Source organism: Mesoplodon bidens (assembly GCF_964165515.1).
Source record: "Mesoplodon bidens genome assembly, chromosome: 2".
NCBI lineage: Eukaryota > Metazoa > Chordata > Mammalia > Artiodactyla > Ziphiidae > Mesoplodon > Mesoplodon bidens.
In genome coordinates this window covers 142,799,566-142,824,837 of record NC_138177.1, presented here as the reverse complement: position 1 = coordinate 142,824,837, position 25,272 = coordinate 142,799,566, and the positions used below count along the sequence as shown (strand labels likewise).

The 25,272-nt window shown below is 37.6% G+C and overlaps 1 protein-coding gene across 7 annotated transcripts in view; it reads right to left on the bottom strand.

Annotated features, from left to right (window-relative positions):
• The window catches only part of TUT4 (terminal uridylyl transferase 4), a 138,615-nt gene that overhangs the window by 78,209 nt on the left and 35,134 nt on the right, over nucleotides 1-25,272 (bottom strand). For all 7 annotated transcript variants that reach the window (XM_081225224.1, XM_081225227.1, XM_081225225.1 and 4 more), the window contains exons 3-4: nucleotides 24,625-24,788; nucleotides 11,722-11,838 (exon numbers count right to left, since the gene is read on the bottom strand). In XM_081225224.1, the coding sequence (XP_081081350.1) occupies nucleotides 11,722-11,838; nucleotides 24,625-24,788 (281 nt within the window). The remainder of the gene's footprint in view (nucleotides 1-11,721; nucleotides 11,839-24,624; nucleotides 24,789-25,272) is intronic.

Below are 25,272 nucleotides of genomic sequence, written 5' to 3'. Positions count from 1 at the left end.
CATGCTGCGGAGCGGCTAGGCCCGTGAGCCATGGCCGCTGAGCCTGTGCGTCCGGAGCCTGTGCTCTGCAACGGGAGAGGCCACAACAGTGAGAGGCCCGCGTACCGCATAAAAAAAAAAAAAAAAAAAAAACATTTAGAGAAGAGCTAACACCCGTCCTTCTCAAACTCTTCCAAAATATAGCAGAGGGAGGAACACTCCACAACTCATTCTATGAGGCCACCATTACCATGATACCAAAACCAGACAAAGACGTCACAAAGAAAGAAAACTACAGACCAATATCACTGATGAACATAAATGCAAAAATCCTCAACAAAATACTAGCAAACAGAATCCAACAGCACATTAAAAGGATCAGTGACTATGATCAAGTGGGGTTTACCCCAGGAATGCAAGGATTCATCAATATATGCAAATCGATCAATGTGATAAACCAAATAAACAAATTGAAGAAGAAAAACCATATGATCGTCACAATAGATGCAGAAAAAGCTTTTGACAAAATTCAACAGCCATTTATGATAAAAGCCCTCCAGAAAGTAGGCATACAGGGAACTTAACACAATAAAGGCCATATATGACAAACCCACAGCCAACATCATTCTCAATGGTGAAAAACTGAAACCATTTCCACTAAGATCAGGAACGAGACAAGGCTGCCCACTCTCACCACTATTATTCAACATAGTTTTGGAAGTTTTAACCACAGCAATCAGAAAAGTAAAAGAAATAAAAGGAATCCAAATCAGAAAAGAAGAAGTAAAACTGTCACTGTTTGCAGATGACATGATACTATACATAGAGAATCCTAAAGATGCTACCAGAAAAATACTCAGGCTAATCAATGAATTTGGTAAAGTAGCAAGATACAAAATTAATGTACAGAAATCTCTTGCATTCCTATACACTAATGATGAAAAATCTGAAAGAGAAATTAAGGAAACACTCCCATTTACCACTGCAACAAAAAGAACAAAATACCTAGGAATAAACCTACCTAAGGAGATAAAAGACCTCTAAACAGAAAACTTTAAGACAGTGATGAAAAACATTAAAGATGATACAAATAGATGGAGAGATATACCATGTTCTTGGATTGGAAGAATCAACATTGTGAAATGACTATACTGCCCAAAGCAATCTACAGATTCAATGCAATCCCTATCAAACTACCAATGGCATTTTTCACAGAACTAGAACAAAAAACTGTACAATTTGTATGGAAATACAAAAGACACTGAATAGCCAAAGCAATCTTGAAAAATAAAAACGGAGCTGGAGGAATCAAGCTCCCAGGCTTCAGCCTATACTACAAAGCTACACTAATCAAGACAGTATGGTATTGGCAAAAAAAAAGAAATATAGATCAATGGAACAGGATAGAAAGCCCAGAGATAAACCCACGCACATATGGTCACCTTATCTTTGATAAAGGAGGCAAGAATATACAAAGGAGAAAAGACAGCCTCTTCAATAAGTGGTGCTGGGAAAACTGGACAGCTACATGTAAAAGAATGAAATTAGAACACTCCCTAACACCATACACAAAAATAAACTCAAAATGTATTAAAGACCTAAATGTAAAACCAGACACTATAAAACTCTTAGAGGAAAACATAGGCAGAACACTCCATGACATAAATCATAGCAAGATCCTTTTTGACCCACCTCCTAGAGAAATGGAAGTAAAAACAAAAATAAACAAATGGGACCTAATGAAACTTCAAAGCTTTTGCAAAGCAAAGGAAACCACAAACCAGACAAAAAGACAACTCTCAGAATAGGAGCAAATGTTTGAAAACGAAGCAACTGACAAAGGATTAATATCCAAAATATACAAGCAGCTCATGCAGCTCAATATCGAAAAAACAAACAGCCCCATCCAAAAATGTATATCACTTATATGTGATAAAATATATCACTTATATGTGGAATCCAAAATATGACACAAATGAACTTATTTTTGAAACAGAAACAGACTCACAGACAGAGACAGATTTGTGGTTGCCAAAGGGGATGGGGGAGGGGGCGGGAGGGATTGGGAGTTTGGGATTAGCAGATGCAAATTATTATATATAGAATGGCTTAACAACAAGGTCCTACTGTATAGCACAGGGAACTATATTCAATGTCTGGGATAAGCCATAATGGAAAAAAATATTAAAAAGAATGTATATATATATGTATAACTGAATCACTCTGCTATACAGCAGAAATTATAACACTGTAAATCAACTATACTTTAATAAAATAAATATAAAAAATAAATGTGTGTGTGTGTGTGTATATATATATATATATATATATATATATATATATTCTGTATTGATTATTGTTAGATAATTTCACTGAATATAGAAATAAAGGTTGACAGGAGGTTTTCCTCTCTCCAGAACTCTTAAGATATTATTCAACTGTCTTCTGGCTTCTATTGCTACTACTGATAAGTCAGCCACATTCCCAACTTCCACACCTTTATGAATGACCTTACCTTTTCTTTCTGGCTGCTTTTCAAAAAGCAACTTTACTGAGATATAATTTATATAAAACAAATTGCACATATTTAAGGTTTACAATTTGGTTCATTTTTGACGTATGTATATAATAAAACCATCGGCACAGTCAAGATAATAAACATATTAATCACTCACAAAAATTCCCTCATATCCCTTTGTAATCACTCCCTCCCTCTTCCACACCCATACTCAGGCAACCACCAACCTGCTGTCTATGATTATAGCTTAGGCTGCATTTTCTAGAATTTCATATGCATGGAACCGCACAGTATATAGTCATTTTTGTCTGGCTTTTTACACTCAGGATACTTATTTTGAGATTCATCTATGTTGTGCTGTTCATTCCTTTTTACACCAAATAGTATAACAAGGTATGGATACACCACAATTTGTATATCTGTTCGCCTCTTTGGCTATTATACATAAAACTGCTATGAATATTCATATACAAGTAAATGCAGAGACATATACTTTCACTTATCTTGGATAAATCCAAAGGAATTGAATGGCTGAATCATATATTAGGTGTACGTTTAACTTTTTAAAAACTGCCAAAATGTTTTCAAAAGTGGATGTATTATCATACGATCCAATAATTCCACTTCTGGGTATTTATCCAAAGGAAATGAAAACACAAACGGGAAAAGAAATCTGCACCTCCATGTTCACTGCAGCATTATTTACAACAGCCAAGACATGGAAACAACCTAAGTGTCCACTGATGGATGAATGAATAAAGAAAATGTGGTCCATATATATAACTGAATACTATTCAGCCATAAAAATAAAGAAAATCTTGCCATGTGCCACAACATGGATGGACGGACCCTAAGGGCATATTGCTAAATAAGTCTGACAGAGAAAGACAAATATTGTATGATCTCACACGTGGAATCTAAAAACAACAACAACAACAAAACCTGAACTCATACAGAGAACAGATTGGTGGTTGCCGGAGGCAGGGGTGGGTGGTTGGGGGTGAGCGAAATGGGTGAAAGTAGTCAAAAGGTACAAACTTTCAGTTATAAAATAAATTAGTCCTGGAGATATAATATACTGCTTGACATTATAGTTAATAACACAGTATTGTATATTGAAAAGTTGCTGAGAGTAAATCTTAAAAGTTCTCACCTCAAGAAAAAAAACTGTTATGTGTGGTGGTGGATATTAACTAGATTTTGTGATCATTTCACAAAATATACATATATTGAATCATTATGTTATACACCTGAAACTAATATAATGTTATATGTCAACCAACTCTCAATTAAAAATAATTTTAAAATAAACCTTTAGGGACTTCCCTGGTGGTCCAGTGGTTAAGAATCCGCCTTCCAATGCAGAGGACGCGCGTTCGATCCCTGGTCAGGGAACTAAGATCCCACGTGCCACAGGGCAACTAAGACCACGGGCCACAACTACTAAGCCCGTGTGCTCTAGAGCCCACATGCCACAACTAGAGAGCCTGCATGCCTCAGCTACTGAGCCCACGAGCTCTGGAGCCTGTGTTCCACAACTAGAGAAGCCCGCACACTGCAATGAAAAGACCGTGCATGCCACAAAGAAGGTCCCAAGTGCCGCAACTAAGACCCAATGCAGCCAAATAAATTAAAAAAAATTTTTTTGATTAAAAAAGAAAAAAATCTTTAAAAAGAAAGGAGGGGACTTCCCTGGTGGTGCAGTGGATAAGATTCCGTGCTCCCAATGCTGGGGGCCCAGGTTCGATCCCTGGTCAGGGAACTAGATCCCACATGTATGCCACAACTAAAGAGCCAGTGAGCCGCAACTAAGGAGCCAGTGAGCCACAACTAAGACCCGGTGCAACCACATAAATAAATAAATTTTTTTTAAGTTTAAAAAAATAAATAAAATAAAAAGAAAATGGATGTAATATTTCACATTTCCACCAGCCCTGTTTTAGACTTGCCATTCATTCACATCCTTGACAATGCTTGGCATAGTCAATCGTTTCAATTTTAGCTGTTCTAATAAGTGTAGTGATTTCCCTAATGACGAATAATGTTGAGCATCTTTTCATGTGTTTGACATCTGTATGTCTTCTTTAAAAAAGTGTTGGCTCTAACCTTTGGCCCATATTTTTATTTTCTTGTTTGTTTACAGTAGTCCCCCCTTATCCTTGGAGGATATGTTACAAAGCCTCCAGTGGAGGCCTGAAACCACAGATAGCACCAAACCCTGTAAATACTATTTTCTTCCTCTACATACATACCTATGATAAAGTTTTATTTATAAATTAGGCACATTAAGAGACTACCCAAATGGCCTGCATCACTACTCTTGCACTTTGGGGCCATTATTAAATAAAATAAGGATTATTCTAACACAAGCACTGTGATACCACCAACAGCCAATCTGATAACCAAGATGGCTACTAAGTGATTAACAGGCAGGTAGTATACACAGCGTGGATATGCTAAACAAAGGGATGTTTCATATCCCAGGCAGGATGAAGCTGAACAACATGAGATTTCACCACACTATTCAGAATGGCATGTAGTTTAAAACTGTAAGTTGTTTACTTATGGAATTTTCCATTTGATATTTTCAGACGTGGCTGACCAAGGGTAACTGAAACCACAGAAAGCAAAACCACGAATAAGGGGGGATTACTATACTTATTATTGAGTTTTGAAAGTTTTTTATATCTTCTATATACAAATCATTTACCAGATATGATTTGCAAATATTTTTTCCCAGTCTGCAGCTGATATTGTTGTTCTTTCAAAAATATCTTTCAAAAAGCAGAAGTTTATAATTTTGAGGAAGTCCCATTAATCATTTTTTTTCCTCTGGTATCATACCTAAGAAATTTTGCCTAATCCAAGGTCATAAAGATTTTATCTCATTTTTTATTCTGGAAATTTTATACTTTTAGGTTTTACGTTTAGGTCTGTAATCCAGTTTTGAGTTATTTTTTTTACGTAGTGCAAGGTATGGATCAAAGGTCTTTCTTTGTACATGGATATCTAACTATTCATATGTTTTAGAGATTATCATTTCTCCACTGAATTACCTTTGAATGTCTGTCAAAAATCAGTTGTTCATAGAACTGTAGTCTTATTTCTAGACTCACTATTCTGCTCCACTGACCTACTTGTCTACTTGACGCCAATACCACACTGTCTTGATTATTGTAGCTTTATAAGTCTGGAAATCAGGTGTTGTTAGTCCTCCCACTTCGGTCTTTTTCAAAGTTGTTTTAGATTTTCTAGAATCTTTGCATTTACAGATGAATTTTAGCTTTTCTCTTCTTTTTTTAATCTTTTTTATTGAAGTATAGTTGATTTACAATGTTTCAGGTGTACAACAAAGTGATTCAGTTATACAGATAGATTCTTTTGCAGATTCTTTTCCATTATAGCTTTTTTAAAAAGATTTATTTATTATTTATTTGTTTGTTTGTTTTTGGCTGTGTCGGGTCTTAGGTGCGGCATGCGGGATCTTCGCTGAGGTATGCGGGCTTTTTGAACTTGTGGCATGCGGGTTTTCTCTTCTCTAGCGGTGGTGCGCAGGCTCCAGGGCATTGTGCTCTGCAGTTTTGCAGCACGTAGGCTCTCTAAGTTGAGGCATGTGAGCTCATTAATTGTGGCGCATGGGCTTAGTTGCCCCGTGGCATGTGGGAACGTAGTTCCCTAACCAGGGATCGAACCCACATCCCCTGCATTGCAGGAGGATTCTTTACCACTGGACCACCAGGGAAGTCCCTCCAGATGAATTTTAGAATCAGCTTTTCAATTTGGGATTTTGGTCAGTTTAGAAAGAAATTTAACAATATCAATTCTTCCAACATATAAAAAAGGTTTATTTCTGCATTTCTTTAGCTCTTCTTTAATTTCAGGAATGTTCTGTAATTTCTGTACACAAGTTTTGCCTATTTTTGATGCTATTATAAATAGCAGTTTTTTAAGTTTCAATTTTATACTGTTTACTGTTAGTATATAAAAATATAATAGATTTTTGCACATTGAGCTTGTATTCTGCAACCTTGCTAAACTCACTCATTAATTCTAATGAATAACTCTTTTCTAGACTTCTATAGAAACAATCATATTACCTACAAATATAGTTTCACTTCTTCTTTTCCAATTTGGATAGCTTGACTTTCTTTCTCTTGCCTGATTGCACTGGCTAGAACCCCTAATAAAATGCTGAATAAAAGTGGTAAGAGTGGGGCTTCCCAGGTGGCGCAGTGGTTGAGGGTCCACCTGCCGATGCAGGGGACATGGGTTCGTGCCCCCATCCGGGAAGATCCCACATGCCGTGGAGCGGCTGGGCCCGTGAGCCATGGCCGCTGAGCCTGCACGTCGGGAGCATGTGCTCCGCAACGGGAGAGGCCACAACAGTGAGAGGCCCGCATACCGCAAAAAAAAAAAAAAAAAAAAAGGGGTAAGAGTGAACATATCTATCTTTTTTTCCAATTTTTTTATTGTGATAAAATATACATAACATAAAACTTACTATCTTAACAATTTTTACAAGTACAATTCAGTGGAATTAAGGACATTCATTTGTTGTGCAACTATCACCATCATTCATCAGAATTCTTTTCATCTTGTAAAACCGAAACTCTACACCCATTAAGGATAGCTCCCCGTTCCTCCATCTCTCCAGTCCCTGACAACCACCATTCTACTTTCTATCTCTATGATTCTGACTACTCTAAGTACCTCATATAAGTGGAATCATACAGTATTTGTCTTTTTATGACTGGCTTGTTTCACTTAGCTTTAATTTACTCAAGGTTCTTCCATGTTGTAACGTATCAGAATTGCCTTGCCTTTTTTTTTTTTTTTTTAAGATTATGTTTTTCTATGTGGACCATTTTCAAAGCCTGTATTGAATTTGTTACAATATTGCTTTTGTTTTACGTTTTGGTTTTTTGGCCAGGAGGCATGTCCCATCTTAGCTCCCCGACCAGGGATCGAACCCATATCCCCTGCATTGGAAGGCAAAGTCTTAACCACTGGACCACCAGGGAAGTCTCTGCCTTGCTTTTTTTTTTTCTTTTAAATATTTATTTATTTTGGCTGCACCAGGTCTTAGTTACAGCACACGGGATCTTTGTTGTGGCATGCTTAGTTGCGGCACACACGATCTTTTTTAGTTGTGGCATGCAGGCTCTTAGTTGCAGCATGCAGACTTCTTAGTTGCACCATGCAGATTCTTAGTTGCGGCATGCAAACTCTTACTTGCGGCATGCATGTGGGATCTAATTTCCCGGCCAGGGATCACACCTGGGCCCCCTGCATTGGGAGCACAGAGTCTTACCCACTGGACCACCAGGAAGTCCTCCCTGCCTTGCTTTTTAAGGCAGTATAATATTTCACTGTATGTATATGTGACATTTTATTTATCCATTTATCTGTTGATGGACAACTGAGCTGCTTCTATGTTTAAGCTATTGTGAATAATGCTACGATGAACATGGCTGTACAAATATCACTTCAAGACCCTGCTTTCAATTCTTCTGAGTATATACTCAAAAGTGTAATTGCTGGATCACACAGTAATTCCATTTTTAACTTTTTGAGGAACTGCAACACAGTTTCCCACAGCAGCTATACCATTTTCATACCTGTCTTTTTTCCTAATCTTAAGGAGACAACATTCAGTCTTTCACCATTAAGTATAACGTTAGCTGTAACTTCTTCATAGATGTTCTTTATGCTGAGGAAGCTCCCTTCTATTCCTAGTTTGCTGAGATTTTTTTTTTTTTTTTGGCGGTACGCGGGCCTCTCACTGTTGTGGCCTCTCTCGTTGCAGAGCACAGGCTCCAGATGCGCAGGCTCAGCGGCCATGGCTCATGGACCCAGCTGCTCCGCGGCATGTGGGATCTTCCCAGACCAGGGCACGAACCCGTGTCCCCTGCGTCAGCAGGCGGACTCTCAACCACTGCGCCACCAGGGAAGCCCTGCTGAGATTTTTTAATCAGAGACTTTTAAATGCTTTTTCAGCATCTACTAAGATGATCATATAGTTTTCTTTTTTGGTTTGTTAGTATGATGAATTACATTGATTCATTTTCTAATGTTAACCAACAACGCACTCCTGTAATAAATTCCTATTTGGTCATGATGTATTTCTTCCTTAAATATACTGTTGGATTCAATTTTCTAAAATAATGTTCAGAATTTCTGCATTTATGTTAATGAGGGATATTGGTCTGAAGTTTTCTTTTATTGTAATGTCCTTTCCTGCTTTTGGTATTAGAGTAATGTGGGCCTCACAGCCTGGGATGGGAAGCATTCTTCCTCTTCAATGTTCTGGAAGAGTTTATGTAGAACTGGTACATACATATCAATTATCCCAAAGCTCAATGATCCTCTTTTCTTTCTTTTTCCCAAGTTCATTTTTCTTTTTTCTTTCTGTTTCATTTTGGATAGTTTCCATTGCTTTATCTTCAAGTTCAATAACCTTTTTTTTTAAATAAATTTATTTATTTTATTTGTTTATTTTTGGCTGCATTGGGTCTTCATTGCTGTGCGCAGGCTTTCCCTAGTTGTGGCGAGCGGGAGCTACTCTTCGTTGCAGTGCATCGGCTTCTCATTTTGGTGGCTTCTCTTGTTGCAGAGCACAGGCTCTAGGCACGTGGGCTTCAGTAGTTGTGGCACGTGGGCTAGTAGTTGTGGCTCACACGATCTATAGCACAGGCTCAGCAGTTGTGGCGCATGGGCTTAGTTGCTCCGCAGCATGTGGGATGTTTCCGGACCAGGGCTCGAACCTGTGTCCCCTGCACTGACAGGCAGATTCTTAACCACTGCGCCACCAGGGAAACCCCTCACTAACCTTTTCTTTTGCAATGTCTGATCTGCCATTAGTCCTACGCACTGTATTTTTCATCTTAGACATTGTAGTTTTCACTTCTGTAAGTACAATTTGAATCTTTTTTTATATCTTCCATGTCTCTACTTTTGGGAACATCAGGAATATAGTTATATTAACTGCCTTAATGTCCTTCTCTACTTTCTACTGGTCAGTTCAAGGTCAGTTTTGATTGGCTGATCTTTCTTCTCTTCATGGCTTGTATTTTCCTGCTTCCATGTATGCCTGATAATCTTTGACTGAATGGCAGACAATGTGAACTTTTTGGCAGTGATGGATATTCTGTATTCCTATAAATATTCTCAAGCTTTGTTCCTTAATGACATGAAATACTTGGAAATAGTGTATTCTTTTGTATCTTGCCTTTAAAACTTTTTACTTGGGACCAGACCACATTTAGTTTAGGGTTAAATATTCCCCATTACTAAAACAAGACCTTTCTGAGTACTCTACCCAATACCCCACAAAGTATGAGGCTTTTCAGTCTGGAGAGTTAGAAGATACTACTCCCAGCTCTGTGTGAGCACCAAGCACTGTTCTAATCCCCTCAGATGACTCTTTCCCTGGCTTCAGGAAGCTTTCCCACATGCATGCACCACAGTATTGTGCTGAATACTCTGAGGGGACTGTCCACAGATCTCTGGGTTTCTCTCTGTATAGCTTTCTCATTTTTGTCATTCTGTCCTACAAACTCTAGCCACACTGTACTCCCTGGACTCGTCCATCTCCTCAACCCTGGGAGCCCACTGCATTCTACTCCTTATAATACCATCCAGAAACTCTCTCAAATTGGAGTAATCATTGAGCTCATGTGTTTTCCATTCACTGTTGGTCCTTCATTGCCTAAAGAAGACATTATTAGTGATTTTTGTCTTTGTTTTTGTTTTTGTTTTGTTTTGTTTTGTTTGTTATTTCGAGGAGAAGGTAAATCCAGGCCCTGTTATTCCAACTTCACCAAAAGTCCAGTACAGCTGCTTTTAAGGTTAGTTTGTTTTTTTGTAATATTCTAAAATTTCCCTATCATGTATATAATGTATAATGGCTTTCTTTTTAAGTCTGTTTGGAATTCCCTGAGCTTCCTGCAACTAATGATCAGCATCTTTGAACATTTCTTGAAATTTCTCAGTTATTATCTCCTAAACTACCACTTTGGCTCTGTTCTATTAAGTCTTCTGAAATGCTAATTAAATCAAAATAATAGGCTGATAAAATTTGAATGATTTCTTTTCCTTCTAAGTTCCTGAATTTTTTCAATGCATTCATTATTTTCAATAAAAGTGTGCTGAGCACCTACTATGTGTCAGACACTGTACTAAGCAACGCAGAAACAAAAATAAATAAGAAATTAAACCTGTCCTCTAAAATACTGGATACCGAAGCCTAGAAGAAGAGAGAAGGCAGACATTTATAACACAGTGTATAAGGTTTTCTGATCAAGCCACTATGGGAGCACCAAAAAAGTGTACCTATAACACAGACTTGTTGGGAAGGTCAAGTAAAAGAGTATTTCTCAGAAAAGATATCTTAGTGATAAGTAAGAAATCACATAGAATTAATAACTTTGAAAAGAAAAAATTAAATAGCTAACATACTAATAAATTTTTAAAAGAAAACACTCTACTTATACTATGTCTATATGAAATGTTCTAATAAAAATCACTGAAAACTTATGAATTCCCAAAGGCTAAACCTTAAAAGGCCCTGCATGATCTGGGCTTCTCCAGCTTCATCTTGTATCACTTTCCTCCTGGCTCTCTTTGCTCCAATCATGCTCTTTCAGCTCCTCATATGCCATGTCCTTTCATAACTTAGAGACCTTCATACTGCTTTTTTGTGTAAAATGCCCTCATCTCACCCTTCTATGCCACTCAACCTCTACTTCAAGGTTCAACAAATGTCACTTTCTCAAAGAAACTAGCCCTCCTCTAAATTAAGTAAAATATCCTGTACACTTCCTTAACACCACAATTGCCCCTTTAATAAAACTCATCATACCTAAATCCTTATTCAATGTATGCCTTCACCAATACTTTAGAAACTCTGAGGACAAGAACCATGACTATCTTATTCACCACTCCCTAGAACTAACACATAAGAACTCAATAAATATTGGTTGGACTAACTGATTGTACCTTTAAGCTTATGAATCAACATACTTTAGGATAAGCAAACTGGTCTCTGAGAAGGTTCCCCTCCTGATCACCTAAGATAAGAAAGGCAATCACAGCTTTCAACGCTACCATTTTAGTTACTACTATATGACTAGACAAATACTTGATTTTTACTTTCATTAATAAAAAATATTTGATATAATTTTACCACTCAATAAATAAATAAAATATTTTGTAAAAAGACTTACCAAAATGTTTTTCTTATGTCGTTTCTCTTTTATATGTTTATGAGCTCCCTGGATGTTTTCAATGTGAATTAAGCAGAGTTTGCACAGATATCGGCAATTGGTATATTCTGGTGAGCGCTAAAAACAAAAAGTTGAAAACATTTTTTCAGAAAACAAAAGTAAAATTTTTACTATATATGTGAAGGGTACAACTATGTAAATATATGAGACAAAAATAAGCAGTGAACGAATACTTTTTAATAAACAATTCAGTACTCATATACCCAAGAGATAGCTGTCCTTTTCAAAATAGTCATCATAGGTGATAATATACTAATTTCAAACAATATCATGATAATCCTAAATATGTTTGATACTTATCTAATAGTCTTCAGAATCCAATGTAAGATAAAAAAGGCAGTATTATTATTTAGTCTTATTCCAACACTGTCTCAAAAACTGGTTTAAAAGTTTCAGTCTTTTTGATTACCATAAAAAATAAAATTTACCCTCAAATTGGGCATTTCAAAAGAATGAATTGCAAATATGGAAGACAATTCCAAACTCTGAGTTTTGAAAACACTCTACTCAATTACAATCACATGGGAATAAATGGATAACCTCTTGAGTTGACTACTCTGAAGGGAAAAACAATTATGACACATGAAAAGTATCAGTCACAATACTTAAATCATACTTTATATATATATTCTTGAAGTAATAAAAAATTAGTAATTCCAAAGTGCCTGTTATATGCTAGGCACTATGCTAGATGTTTGACATATAATTTGTCATTTTAACTCCCCTAATAATCCAATTAGATTGGTATTATCTTCATTTTATAGATGTGAAAAAAAAAGGTTGTAGACCTTGCAACTTTCACAAGGATACAATATTACATGGTAGATGCTGAATTTAATTTCATGTATATCTGAATCCAAAGCCAAGACTCCACCCATAAGATGATACCAAAAAAATTTACAAAAACACAATACAAGGAACCAAGATGGTGGAGTAGAAGGACGTGCTCTCACTCCCTCTTGTGAGAACACCAGAATCACAACTACCTACTGGACAATCATCGACAGGAAGACACTGGAACTCACCAAAAAAGATACCCCACATCCAAAGACAAAGGAGAAGCCACAAAGCGACCGTAGGAGGGGCGCAATCACAGTAAAATCAAATCCCATAACTGCTGGGTGGGTAACTCACAGACTGGAGAACACTTATACCACAGAAGTCCACCCACTACAGTGAACGTTCTGAGCCCCACGTCAGGCTTCCCAACCTGGGGATCCGGCAACGGGAGGAGGAATTCCTAGAGATTCGGACTTTGAAGCCTAGTGGGATCTGACGGCAGGACTTCAACAGGACTGGAAGAAACAGAGACTCCACTCTTGGAGGGCACACACAAAGTAGTGTGCACATCGGGACCCAGGGAAAGGAGGAGTGACCCCATAGAGACTGAACCAGACCTACCTGTTAGTGCTGGAGGGTCTCCTGCTGAGGCAGGGGGTGGCTGTGCCTCACCGTGGGGACAAGGACACTGGCAGCAGAACTTCTGGAAAGTACTCCTTGGCGTGAGCCTTCCCAGAGTCTGTCATTAGCCCCATCAAAGAGCACAGGTAGGCTCCAGTACTGGGTTGCCTCAGGCCAAACAACCAACAGGGAGTGAACCCAGCCCCACCCATCAACAGTCAAGGAAATTAAAGTTTTACTGAGCTCTGCCCACCAGAGCAACAGTCAGCTCTACCCACCGCCAGTCCCTGCCATCAGGAAACTTACAGAAGCCTCTTAAATAGCCTCATCCACCAGACAGCAGAAGCAAGAAGAACTACAATCCTGCAGCCTGTGGAACAAAAAACACATTCACAGAAAGACAGACAAGATGAAAAGGCAGAGGGCTATGTACCAGATGAAGGAACAAGATAAAACTCCAGAAAAACAACTAAATGAAGTGGAGACAGGCAACCATCCAGAAAAAGAATTCAGAATAACGATAATGAAGATGATCCAGGACCTCGGAAAAAGAATGGAAGCAAAGATCGAGAAGATGCAAGAAATGTTTAACAAAGACCTAGAAGAATTAAAGAACAAACAAACAGAGATGAACAATACAATGACTGAAACGAATACTACACTAAAAGGAATCAATAGCAGAATAACTGAGGCAGAACAACGGATAAGTGACCTGGAAGACAGAATGGTAGAATTCACTGCTGCGGAACAGAATAAAGAAAAAGGAATAAAAAGAAATGAAGACAGCCTAAGAGACCTCTGGGACAACATAAAACGCAACAACATTCGCATTATAGGGGTCCCAGGAGAAGAGAGAGAGAAAGGACCAGAGAAAATATCTGAAGAAATTAGAATCAAAAACTTCCCTAACATGGGAAAGAAAATAGCCACAAAGGTCCAGGAAGCGCAGTGAATCCCATACAGGATAAACCCAAGAAGAAACATGCTGAGACACACAGTAACCAAACTGGCAAAAATTAAAGACAAAGAAAAATTATTGAAAGCAGTAAGGGAAACACGACAAACAACATACAAGGGAACTCCCATAAGGTTAACAGCTGATTTCTCAGCAAAACTCTACAAGCCAGAAGGCAGTGGCATGATATATTTAAAGTGATGAAAGGGAAGAAACTACAACCAAGATTACTCTACCCAGCAAGGATCTCATTCAGATTTGATGGAGAAATCAAAAGCTTTATAGACAACCAAAAGTTAAGAGAATTCAGCACCACCAAACCAGCTCTACAACAAATGCTAAAGAAACTTCCCTAAGTGGGAAACACAAGAGAAGAAAAGGACCTACAAAAACAAACCCAAAACAATTAAGAAAATGGTCATGGGAACATACATATTGATAATTACCTTAAGCGTGAATGGATTAAATGCTCCAACCAAAAGACACAGGCTTGCTGAATGGATACAAAAACAAGACCCATATATATGTTGTCTACAAGAAACCCACTTCAGACCTAGGGACACATACAGACTGGAAGTGAGGGGATGGAAAAAGATATTCCATGCAAATGGAAATCAAAAGAAAGCTGGAGTAGCAATACTCATATCACATAAAATAGACTTTAAAATAAAGAATGTTACAAGAGACAAGGAAGGACACTACATAACAATCAAGGGATCAATCCAAGAAGAAGATATAACAGTTATAAATATATATGCACCCAACACAGGAGCACCTCAATACATAAGGCAACTACTAACATCTATAAAAGAGGAAATCGACAGTAACACAATAATAGTGGGGGACTTTAACACCTCACTTACACCAATGGACAGATCATCCAAAATGAAAATAAATAAGGAAACAGAAGCTCTAAATGACACAACAGACCAAATAGATTTAATTGATATTTATAAGACATTCCATCCAAAAACAACAAATTACACTTTCTTCTCAAGTGTGCACAGAACATTCTCCAGGATAGATCACATCTTGGGTCACAAATCAAGCCTCAGTAAATTTAAGAAAATTGAAATCATATCAAACATCTTTTCTGGCCACAACGCTATGAGATTAGAAATGAATTAAACGGAAAAGAAAGTAAAAAACACAAACACATGGAGGCTAAACAATACATTACTAAATAACCAAGAGATCACTGAAGAAATCAAAGAGGAAATCAAACAATATCTAGAGAGAAATGACAATGAAAACACGACGATCCAAAACCTATGGGATGCAGCAAAAGCAGTTCTAAGAGGGAAGTTTATAGCTATACAAGCCTCAAGAAACAAGAAAAATCTCATATAAACAATCTAACCTTACACCTAAAGGAAGAGAAAGAAGAACAAACAAAACCCAAAGTTAGCAGAAAGAAAGAAATCATAAAGATCAGAACAGAAATAAATGAAACAGAAACAAAGAAAACAATAGCAAAGATCAATAAAACTAAAAGGTGGTTCTTTGAGCAGATAAACAAAATTGATAAACCATTAGCCAGACTCATCAAGAAAAAGAGGGAGAGGACTCAAATCAATAAAATTAGAAATGAAAAAGGAGAAGTTACAACAGACGCCACAGAAATACAAAGCATCCTAAGGGACTACTACAAGCAACTCTATGCCAACAAAATGGACAACCTGGAAGAAATGGACAAATTCTCAGAAAGGTATAACCTTCCAATACTGAATCAGGAAGAAATAGAAAATATGAATAGACCAATCACAAGTAATGAAATTGAAACTGTGATTAAAAATCTTCCAACAAACAAAAGTCCAGGACCAGATGGCTTCACAGGTGAATTCTATCAAACATTTAGAGAAGAGCTAACACCTATCCTTCTCAAACTCTTCCAAAAAATTGCAGAGGAAGGAACACTCCCAAACTCATTCTATGAGGCCACCATCACTCTACCAAAATCAGACAGATACTACAAAAAAAGAATATTACAGACCAATATCACTGATGAATATAGATGCAAAAATCCTCAACAAAATACTAGCAAACACAATCCAACAACACATTGAAATAATTATACACCATGACCAAGTGGGATTTATCCTAATTGGAAAAGAAGAAGTAAAACTGTCACTGTTTGCAGATGACATGATACTATACATAGAGAATCCTAAAGATGCCACCAGAAAACTACTAGAGCTAATCAATGAATTTGGTAAAGTTGCAGGATACAAAATTAATGCACAGAAATCTCTTGCATTCCTATAGACTAATGATGAGAAATCTGAAAGAGATATTAAGGAAACACTCCCATTTACCACTGCAACAAAAAGAATAAAATACCTAGGAGTAAACCTACCCAAGGAGACAAAAGACCTGTATGAAGAAAACTATAAGACACGGATAAAAGAAATTAAAGATGATACCAACAGATGGAGAGATAGACCATGTTCGTGGATTAGAAGTATCAATATTGTGAAAATGACTATACTACCCAAAGCAATCTACAGATTCAATGCAATCCTTATCAAATTAACAATGGCATTTTTTACAGAACTAGAACAAAAAATCTTAAAATTTGTATGGAGACACAAAACACCCCAAATAGCCAAAGCCATCTTGAGGGAAAAAAACGGAGCTGGAGGAATCAGACTCCCTGACTTCAGACTATACTACAAAGCTACAGTAATCAAGACAATATGGTACTGGCACAGAAACAGAAACATAGATCAATGGAACAAGATAGAAAGCCCAGAGATAAACCCACACACATATGGTCAACTAATCTATGACAAAGGAGGCAAGGATATGCAATGGAGAAAAGACAGCCTCTTCAATAAGTGGTGCTGGGAAAACTGCACAGCTACATATAAAAGAATGAAATTAGAACACTCCCTAACACCATACACAAAAATAAACTCAAAATGGATTCGAGACCTAAATGTAAGACTGAACACTATAAAACTCTTAGAGGAAAACATAGGAAGAACACTCTGACATAAATCACAGCAAGATCTTTTTTGATCCACCTCCTAGAGTAATGGAAATAAAAACAAAAATAAACAAATGGGACCTAATGAAACTTAAAAGCTTTTGCACAGCAAGGGAAACCATAAACAAGACGAAAAGACAACCCTCAGAATGGGAGAAAATATTTGCAAACGAATCAACGGACAAAGGATTAATCTCCAAAATATATAAACAGCTCATGCAGCTCAATATTAAAGAAACAAACAACCCAATCCAAAAATGGGCAGAAGACCTAAATAGACATTTCTCCAAAGAAGACATACAGATGGCCAACAAACACATGAAAAGGTGCTCAACATCACTAATCATTAGAGAAATGCAAGTCAAAACTACAATGAGGTATCACCTCACACCGGTCAAAATGGCCATCTTCAAAAAATCTAGAAACAATAAATGCTGGAGAGGGTGTGGAGAAAAGGGAACCCTCTTGCACTGCTGGTGGGAATGTAAATTGATACAGCCACTATGTAGAACAGTATGGAGGTTCCTTAAAAAACTAAAAATAGAATTACCATATGATCCAGCAATCCCCCTACTGGGCATATACCCAGAGAAAACCATAATTCCAAAAGACACATGCAGGGCTTCCTTGGTGGCGCAGTGGTTGAGAGTCCGCCTGCCGATGCAGAGGACATGGGTTTGTGCCCCAGTCCGGGAAGATCCCACATGCCGTGGAGCAGCTGGGCCCGTGAGCCATGGCCGCTGAGCCTGCACATCCGGAGCCTGTGCCCCGCAGCGGGAGAGGCCACAGCAGTGAGAGGCCCGCGTACCACAAAAAAAAAAAAAAAAAAAAAAAAGACACATGCATCCCAATGTTCATTGCAGCACTATTTACAATAGCCAGGTCATGGAAGCAACCTAAATGCCCATCGACAGACGAATGGATAAAGAAGTTCTGGTACATATATACAATGGAATATTACTCAGCCATAAAAAGGAACGAAATTGAGTCGCTCGTTGAGATGTGGATGGATCTAGAGACTGTCTACAGAGTGAAGTAAGTCAGAAAGAAAAAAACAAATATCGTATATCAACGCATGTATGTGGAACCTAGAAAAATGGTACAGATGAACCAGTTTGCAGGGCAGAAGTTGAGACACAGATGTACAGGACAAATGTATGGACACCAAGGGGGGAATGCCACGGTGGTGCGAGGATGGTGGTGTGCTGAATTGGGCAATTCGGATTGACATGTATACACTGATGTGTATAAAATTGATGACTAATAAGAACCTGCTGTATAAAAAAATAAATAAAATTTAAAAATTTAAAAAAACAATAAATACATGTTGTATTTTAAAATATTGTTTCTGGTGTCTTACACTGAAATTGCAGCAATGCTTAATATTTATCTCAGATTGACTTTCAATAGGCTGCAACTCCTCACAAAAAGATTCTCACTTCAGAATATAACATAATTTCCTTTAAATAGGAAACTTGCCCCAAATTTAGAAACAGTCCTGCCACAGACTAAAAATAAATAGTCTTCATTTATAGAGTATCTATTAACCTTACAACATCCGTATGAGGATTCCCCATTTTACTAGCAAAGCAACTAAATCCCTAGAAGTAAATAATTTGCCCAAGGCAACAAGCAAATAAGAAAATTCAGCTCAATCTAGTCATTTCAATTCTTTAGTTTAAAACTATTTCAAATCTGTCCTTATTGCAGAATGAATTAAGCCCTCACAGACTTCTTTCTCTCAGTTTCCAACCACAGCTAATTCTTAATTCACCAAGTATTTTCTGAGCTCATACTATGTCAAACATTTTTCTAGGAGGTGAGGATAATAATGTAAACAAAACAAATGAAAATCCTTGTCTTCATGAAGTGACATTCTACTGTAGGAAGACAGGTAATAAATAAACAAATGTACAAAGAAATAAATAGGAATGTGGGGGAGGTGTTATCTCCTTTTTAAAAATAGTCATCACTTATTAATAAAATGACTTAAGTGAAAGACTGAACTGTGTGGATATATGAAAAGACATTCCAAGCAGAGATAAATGTGAATGCTAAGGCCCTGAGGAAGGAATGTGCCTAATTTGTTTGCGAAATCGCAAAAAGGCTACTATGACTGGAACAGATAGGTAATGGGGGTCAGATGACAAGACCCCTCATAAGGACTCCAAGTTTTATTCTAAGTGTGAGGGGAAGGTATTGAAGGCTTCTGAGCAAAGAATTACAAGATCTAATTTCAAAGGGATCACTTGCCTTCTATATTAAGAATAGAAACAAGATGAGTCTAATGCCATTATGAGCATACTACAATAATCCAGATGATGTTGGTTGGCTTGGTTCAAGGTAAGAGTGGTGTAAGTGGCAAGAAGGGTTGGATTCAGGAGTTGAAAGCATAAACACAGAATTCCTAAAGACATGCATATTGATGAAGTCACTACAGCAGTCATGACAGCACTCACTGGACAACTTTTTCAATTGTAAAATGTGAGCAGACAATGATGCGTCTGGAATCTTTTAGTAAGAAAAGCTTGGTATAACACTGAATGGGGAGCCAGAGGCCTGAAATGACATCTCAATTGATCTCGGATAAATCTCTAACTCTTGATCCTGCGTCTATACCCGTAAAATGAAATAATAAAAACTGCCCTACTTGGTAAAATAATTCAATTCTACAAGTAGCTAATCTTTATTTTGTGCTTAGCACATACCAGGCACTGTGTTAAGAACTTTATTTGTATTATCTTATTTAATCGTCACAGCCCAATAAGCGAGGTGTCGTTATTTTTATCGACTCCATTTAAATGATAAAGAAACTGAGATTTGGGGCTTCCCTGGTGGTGCAGTGGTTAAGAATCTGCCTTCCAGTGCAGGGGACACGGGTTCAATCCCTGGTCTGGGAAGATCCCACATGCCACAGAACATTTAAGCCTGTGTGCCACAACTACTGAGCCTGTGCTCTAGAGCCCGTGAGCCACAACTATTGAGCCCATGTGCCACAACTACTGAAGCCCGCACGCCTACAGCCCATGCTCTGCAACAAGAGAAGCCACCGCAATGAGAAGCCCGTGCACCGCAACGAAGAGTAGCGCCCACTCACCGCAACTAGAGAAAGCCTGTGCACAGCCATGAAGACCCAACGCAGCCATAAATAAATAAATAGATAGATAGATAGATAGATAGAAACTGAGGTTTAAAGAGGTTAAGTAACTTATCCAATATCATCTAACCAGTAAGTGGCAGTGCTAGACCAAGTGACTCCAAAAGCCCATACACTTAACCACTAAGCAAACTGTTACCTTTAATTACTGACCAACTACTATGTGCAAGGCACTGTATTAGGCACAACAGTAAATAAGACAAAAATGTCCTCAGTATCATGAAGCTTCTAGTTTCACAGAAGGGACACATGAAAAATGTTTAAAAATTCCTTTATTATAGTTAAAATATTTATTTTACCATTAAACAAACATATTGATAAGCCTTTTTTAAAGTTTCTGTAGACCAGCTAGAATAAAGATTTGTCTCCTGAACAACCAACAGATCAAAGAAAAAATTAAAGGGGAAATAAAAACGTTTCTTGAGACAAATAAAAATGGAAAAACAACATATCAGAACTCGTGGGACACAGCAAAAGCAGTTCTAAGAGGGAATTTCATAGCAATAAATGTCTACATTAAGAAGCAAGGAAGATCCCAAATAAACAACCTAACTCTACCATAAGGAACTAGAAAAAGAAGAACAAACTGATCCCAAAGTCAGCAGAAGAAAGGAAATAATCAAAATCAGAGCAGAAATAAATGAATTAGAGATCGGACTCACAGTTACAGAGAACAAACTAGTGATTACCAGTGGGGAGAGGGAAGGGAGGAGGGGCAATAGGGGGGTAGGGGATAGAGAGGTACAAACTATTATGTATATAATAAGCGACAAGGACATACTGTACAACATGGGGAATATAACCAATATTTTTTTTTTCTTTTTTTTTGTGGTATGCGGGCCTCTCACTGTTGTGGCCTCTCCCGTTGCGGAGCACAGGCTCCGGATGCGCAGGCCCAGCGGCCATGGCTCACGGGCCCAGCCGCTCCGCGGCATATGGGATCCTCCCAGACCGGGGCACGAACCCGTATCCCCTGCATCGGCAGGCGGACTCTCAACCACTGCGCCACCAGGGAGGCCCCAATATTTTTTAATAACTATAAATGGGGTATAACCCTTAAAAATTATAAATCACTATATCACACACCTGAAAGTTATATGACATAGAATACTATTCAGCCATAAAAAATGAGAAAATCCTACCATCTGCAATGACATAGATGGACCCTGAAGGAATTACGCTAAGTAAAATGAGACAGAGAATGACAAATACTGTACAATCACTTATATGAGGAATCTTAAAAAAAAAAAAAAAAGCCTCATAGGAAAAGAAATCAGACTTGTGTTTACCAGAGGAGGGGAGGGGAAAACTGGAGGAATGTGGACAAAAGGTACCAGCTTCCAGTTATAAGTAAGCACTAGGAATGTAATTAACACTGCTGAATGATATATAAGTTGTTAAGAGAGTAAATCCTAAAAGTTCTCATCCCAAGAATATTTATTCCTTTTTTTCTTTTTTTCTTTCTTTTCTTTTTATTTTATCTATATGAGAAGATATTAGCTGAACCTACTGTGGTAATCATTTCACAATATATGTAAATCAAACCATCATGCTATACACCTTAAATTTATACAGTCAAGTATGTCAATTATTTTTCAATAAAACTGGAAAAAAATAAAAGTAGTAACTTGGGGGCTTCCCTGGTGGCACAGTGGTTGAGAGTCCTCCTGCTGATGCAGGGGACACGGGTTCATGCCCCGGTCCGGGAAGATCCCACATGCCGCGAAGCGGCTAGGCCCGTGAGCCATGGCCGCTGAGCCTGCGCGTCCGGAGCCTGTGGTCTGCAACGGGAGAGGCCACAACAGTGAGAGGCCCACGTACCGCAAAAAAAAAAAAAAAAAAAAGTAGTAACTTGAAATTTAAAAAAAAAAAAAGATTCCTGGGCATGGAGATTCTAAGTATTTCCTAGTCAATATTCAACACTTGCTATACGGAAATTTACTCTTCTGATCTAACAGTTTGGACTTATTCCTTCTTTAGTACAGGTTAAAAATCTACATCTTTACTCCTCAATTAGATAATGTGTAAGTAAGTACACTGTGAACCAAATACTTGATGCAGTCAAATGCAAGTTGGTAAGAATATTCTTAATGAGTATTTTAAAACTGGTAAAGAAAAATTTTAATTAACAGTATACTGGATTGACAACAAGAGGTTTTGGATGGCACGAAAACCAAAAAGGAGTCACAAGAATAAGAGATTATAGACATCTATGCTGGTATTGGCACACTGATTTTACATCACTGCTAATCTAAATTCAACAACAAAATGTTTTCCATGCTTCCAAGTTTTCTTTCACCCCAGGCCATTCTTTCCTACTACTATCAAATATCCATTCCACCCCAACTTCTTCCTTCTCCCAAGAACTGACTTTTCCTGCTTCATATACTACGTATCTTCCCAACCAGTCCCCTGCTATATTCCCTGAAAATACATTTTTCACATTCCCTTTATACATGTCATACAATTTACCTACACCAACCATTCCCTAACCCAACTCCTAGCCATTCCTTCAGACTCAGTTCCAATGTCACCTACTTATAAAGCATTCCCCAAACTGATGCCTCTATACCCCAACTCAAGTTGGTTACTCCTTTGTCTAAGATCCTATTTTCAAACAATATTGTTATTACTATTATTATTTGCTTACATGCCTTTCTCTAAAAGAAACTCCTAGAAAGGCAGTATGATGGTTTTTAAAAACCATGCATGCCCCAATTCAACTTTTTATCACCAGATCATGGCACATGAAAGGTACTCAATATTTATCCTGATAATGCACAGATCCAGACTAATTTCAAACTTAGGAAAGGGAAAGTGAGAGGAAAGACAGAACTATGTAAAACAGCAAATTGCAGGCTTCCCTGGTGGTGCAGTGGTTAAGAATCCGCCTGCTAATGCAGGGGACACAGGTTCTAGCCCTGATCCAGGAAGATCGCACGTGCTGTGTGCCACAACTACTAAGGCTGTGTTCTAGAGCCTGCGAGCCACAACTACTGAGCCCACGTGCCACAATTACTGGAGTCCATGTGCCTAGAGCCCATGCTCCTCAACAAGAGAAGCCACTGCAATGAGAAACCCTTGCACCGCAATAAAGAGTAGCCCCCGCTCGCCACAACCAGAGAAAGCCCATGTGCAGCAATGAAGACCCAACGCAGCCAAAAATAAATAAATAAATTTATAAAAAAAATGAAATAGCAAATTGCAAAAAAGACTTCCTTCCAACTAGGATCTTGTGAGACTAACTATATAATCCAAACTCTTTCCTACATTATGGGCCTCTACTACTTGGTATTCCTTCCTACTTTCACAGGGTGACTACTCTGTCATAAATTCTATTAATGACTCAGGATTGCCTTCTTCAATTTAAATATAATCTTGTTTTTCTAAGCTATACAAAATCATACCATTCCTTTCTTTCCTTCCTTATTTATCAAGAATGATGACCTATTTCCCTGTATGCATACTAACAAATATCCCAAGTATCTATTTAAGAACAGACTGATTTATGATTCTTTCCTTCAATATCTAGCAGTGTTTTTACTGTTAAGGCTGGGAATCTGTATTTCTAGGTTAAGAAATTAATTAGTACTCAGCAACAAGATACCTATGGCTAGAACAGTTCCTAAATATGGGAGAAAAAAGAGGAAAGAGAAAACCAAGGGGGAAAGGAGGAAGTCTGGTACATCCTGTAGTATTCGCTAATTTATTTGTCACTCCAAATAGACCGTTAACTTCTAATCGGCAGAAACTGTGCCATTTTCACCAACATGTATCCCCAGTGCCTAGCACAGTATCTAGAACATAACAAGCTCTCAGTATCTATTTGATAAGTGAGTATATCAGGGGTCAGCAAACTTCTTGTAAAGGGACAAAGTTATATTTCAGTAAATATTTTATGCTTTAGTAAACAGTAGATATTTTATGCTTTGTGGTCCACATACTCTCCATAGCAACTTCTCAAAACTCAACTCTGCCGTGGTAGCAAGAAAAGCAGCTATAGATAATAAGGATGGCATGGTTGTGTTCCAATAAAACTGTTTATAAAAACATGAGGTATTTTACCACAATTTAAAAAAATAAAAACAAGGTGGTAGGCCACAGTTTGTCGAGCCTGGAATGAATGAATGAAGTCAGACTCACAGATGTTAGGATTTGCTGAACAAATGGAGGGAAAGAAGACAGAGAGGGAGAGAAGAAGAAAGGAAATAGGGAAAGAAGGAAAGATGCATGATATCTCCACCTAAGGAATATAATAAGAAAAATAAAAAGAGCTGTACTTGGGAAAGAAAAGTTATGAAACATGCATTTTCCTCCAAATAACTAAAACACATAGTATACTTTTTCAAGTCGAAAGATGTGATCTCTTTCTAAGCGTTCTTCTGCTTGTTTCAAGCCTAGCCTCTGCTCAGGTGTCAATGCGGATTCATCTATCACAGTGGCATTTTCTAAATAGTCCATCTCTGAAGAATTTTCTTTATTAGATTCATCGTTCTTCATTTTACCTAGAAAAGGAAGCAATCACTTAGTTACCATCATCAGAATTGGTAAATTAAAATTTTTTAATGAAAAACAGACATTCAATTTATACACATACAGAAAAAATATTCTTCCTTTATGTTTTCCTTTGTTGTGCACGTTGGTATATCTATGTAACATAAAAGTAAAAGATATACATGATATCAAAATTCACAAAGAAAAATCTACTTCATGGGTCAAATGCCTATCTTCTTCCAACCAATCTATATCAAAGAAGACAAATATGACTGAGACTCACTATACAAGGGTAACATAACATAACCATTTTGTCGAATCTCTGAAGTAAATATGATATAAAGCTACTTTAAGTCCCAAAGATGACTCAATGAACTGAAGTCACTTTAGTGACTTTATCACTATAAAAAAGAAGCTAAAACAACATATATACTCTAGACCACAGACTCACATGAGGCTCCTTCTTCTTTGCTTTCACTGAACTCATGGATATCT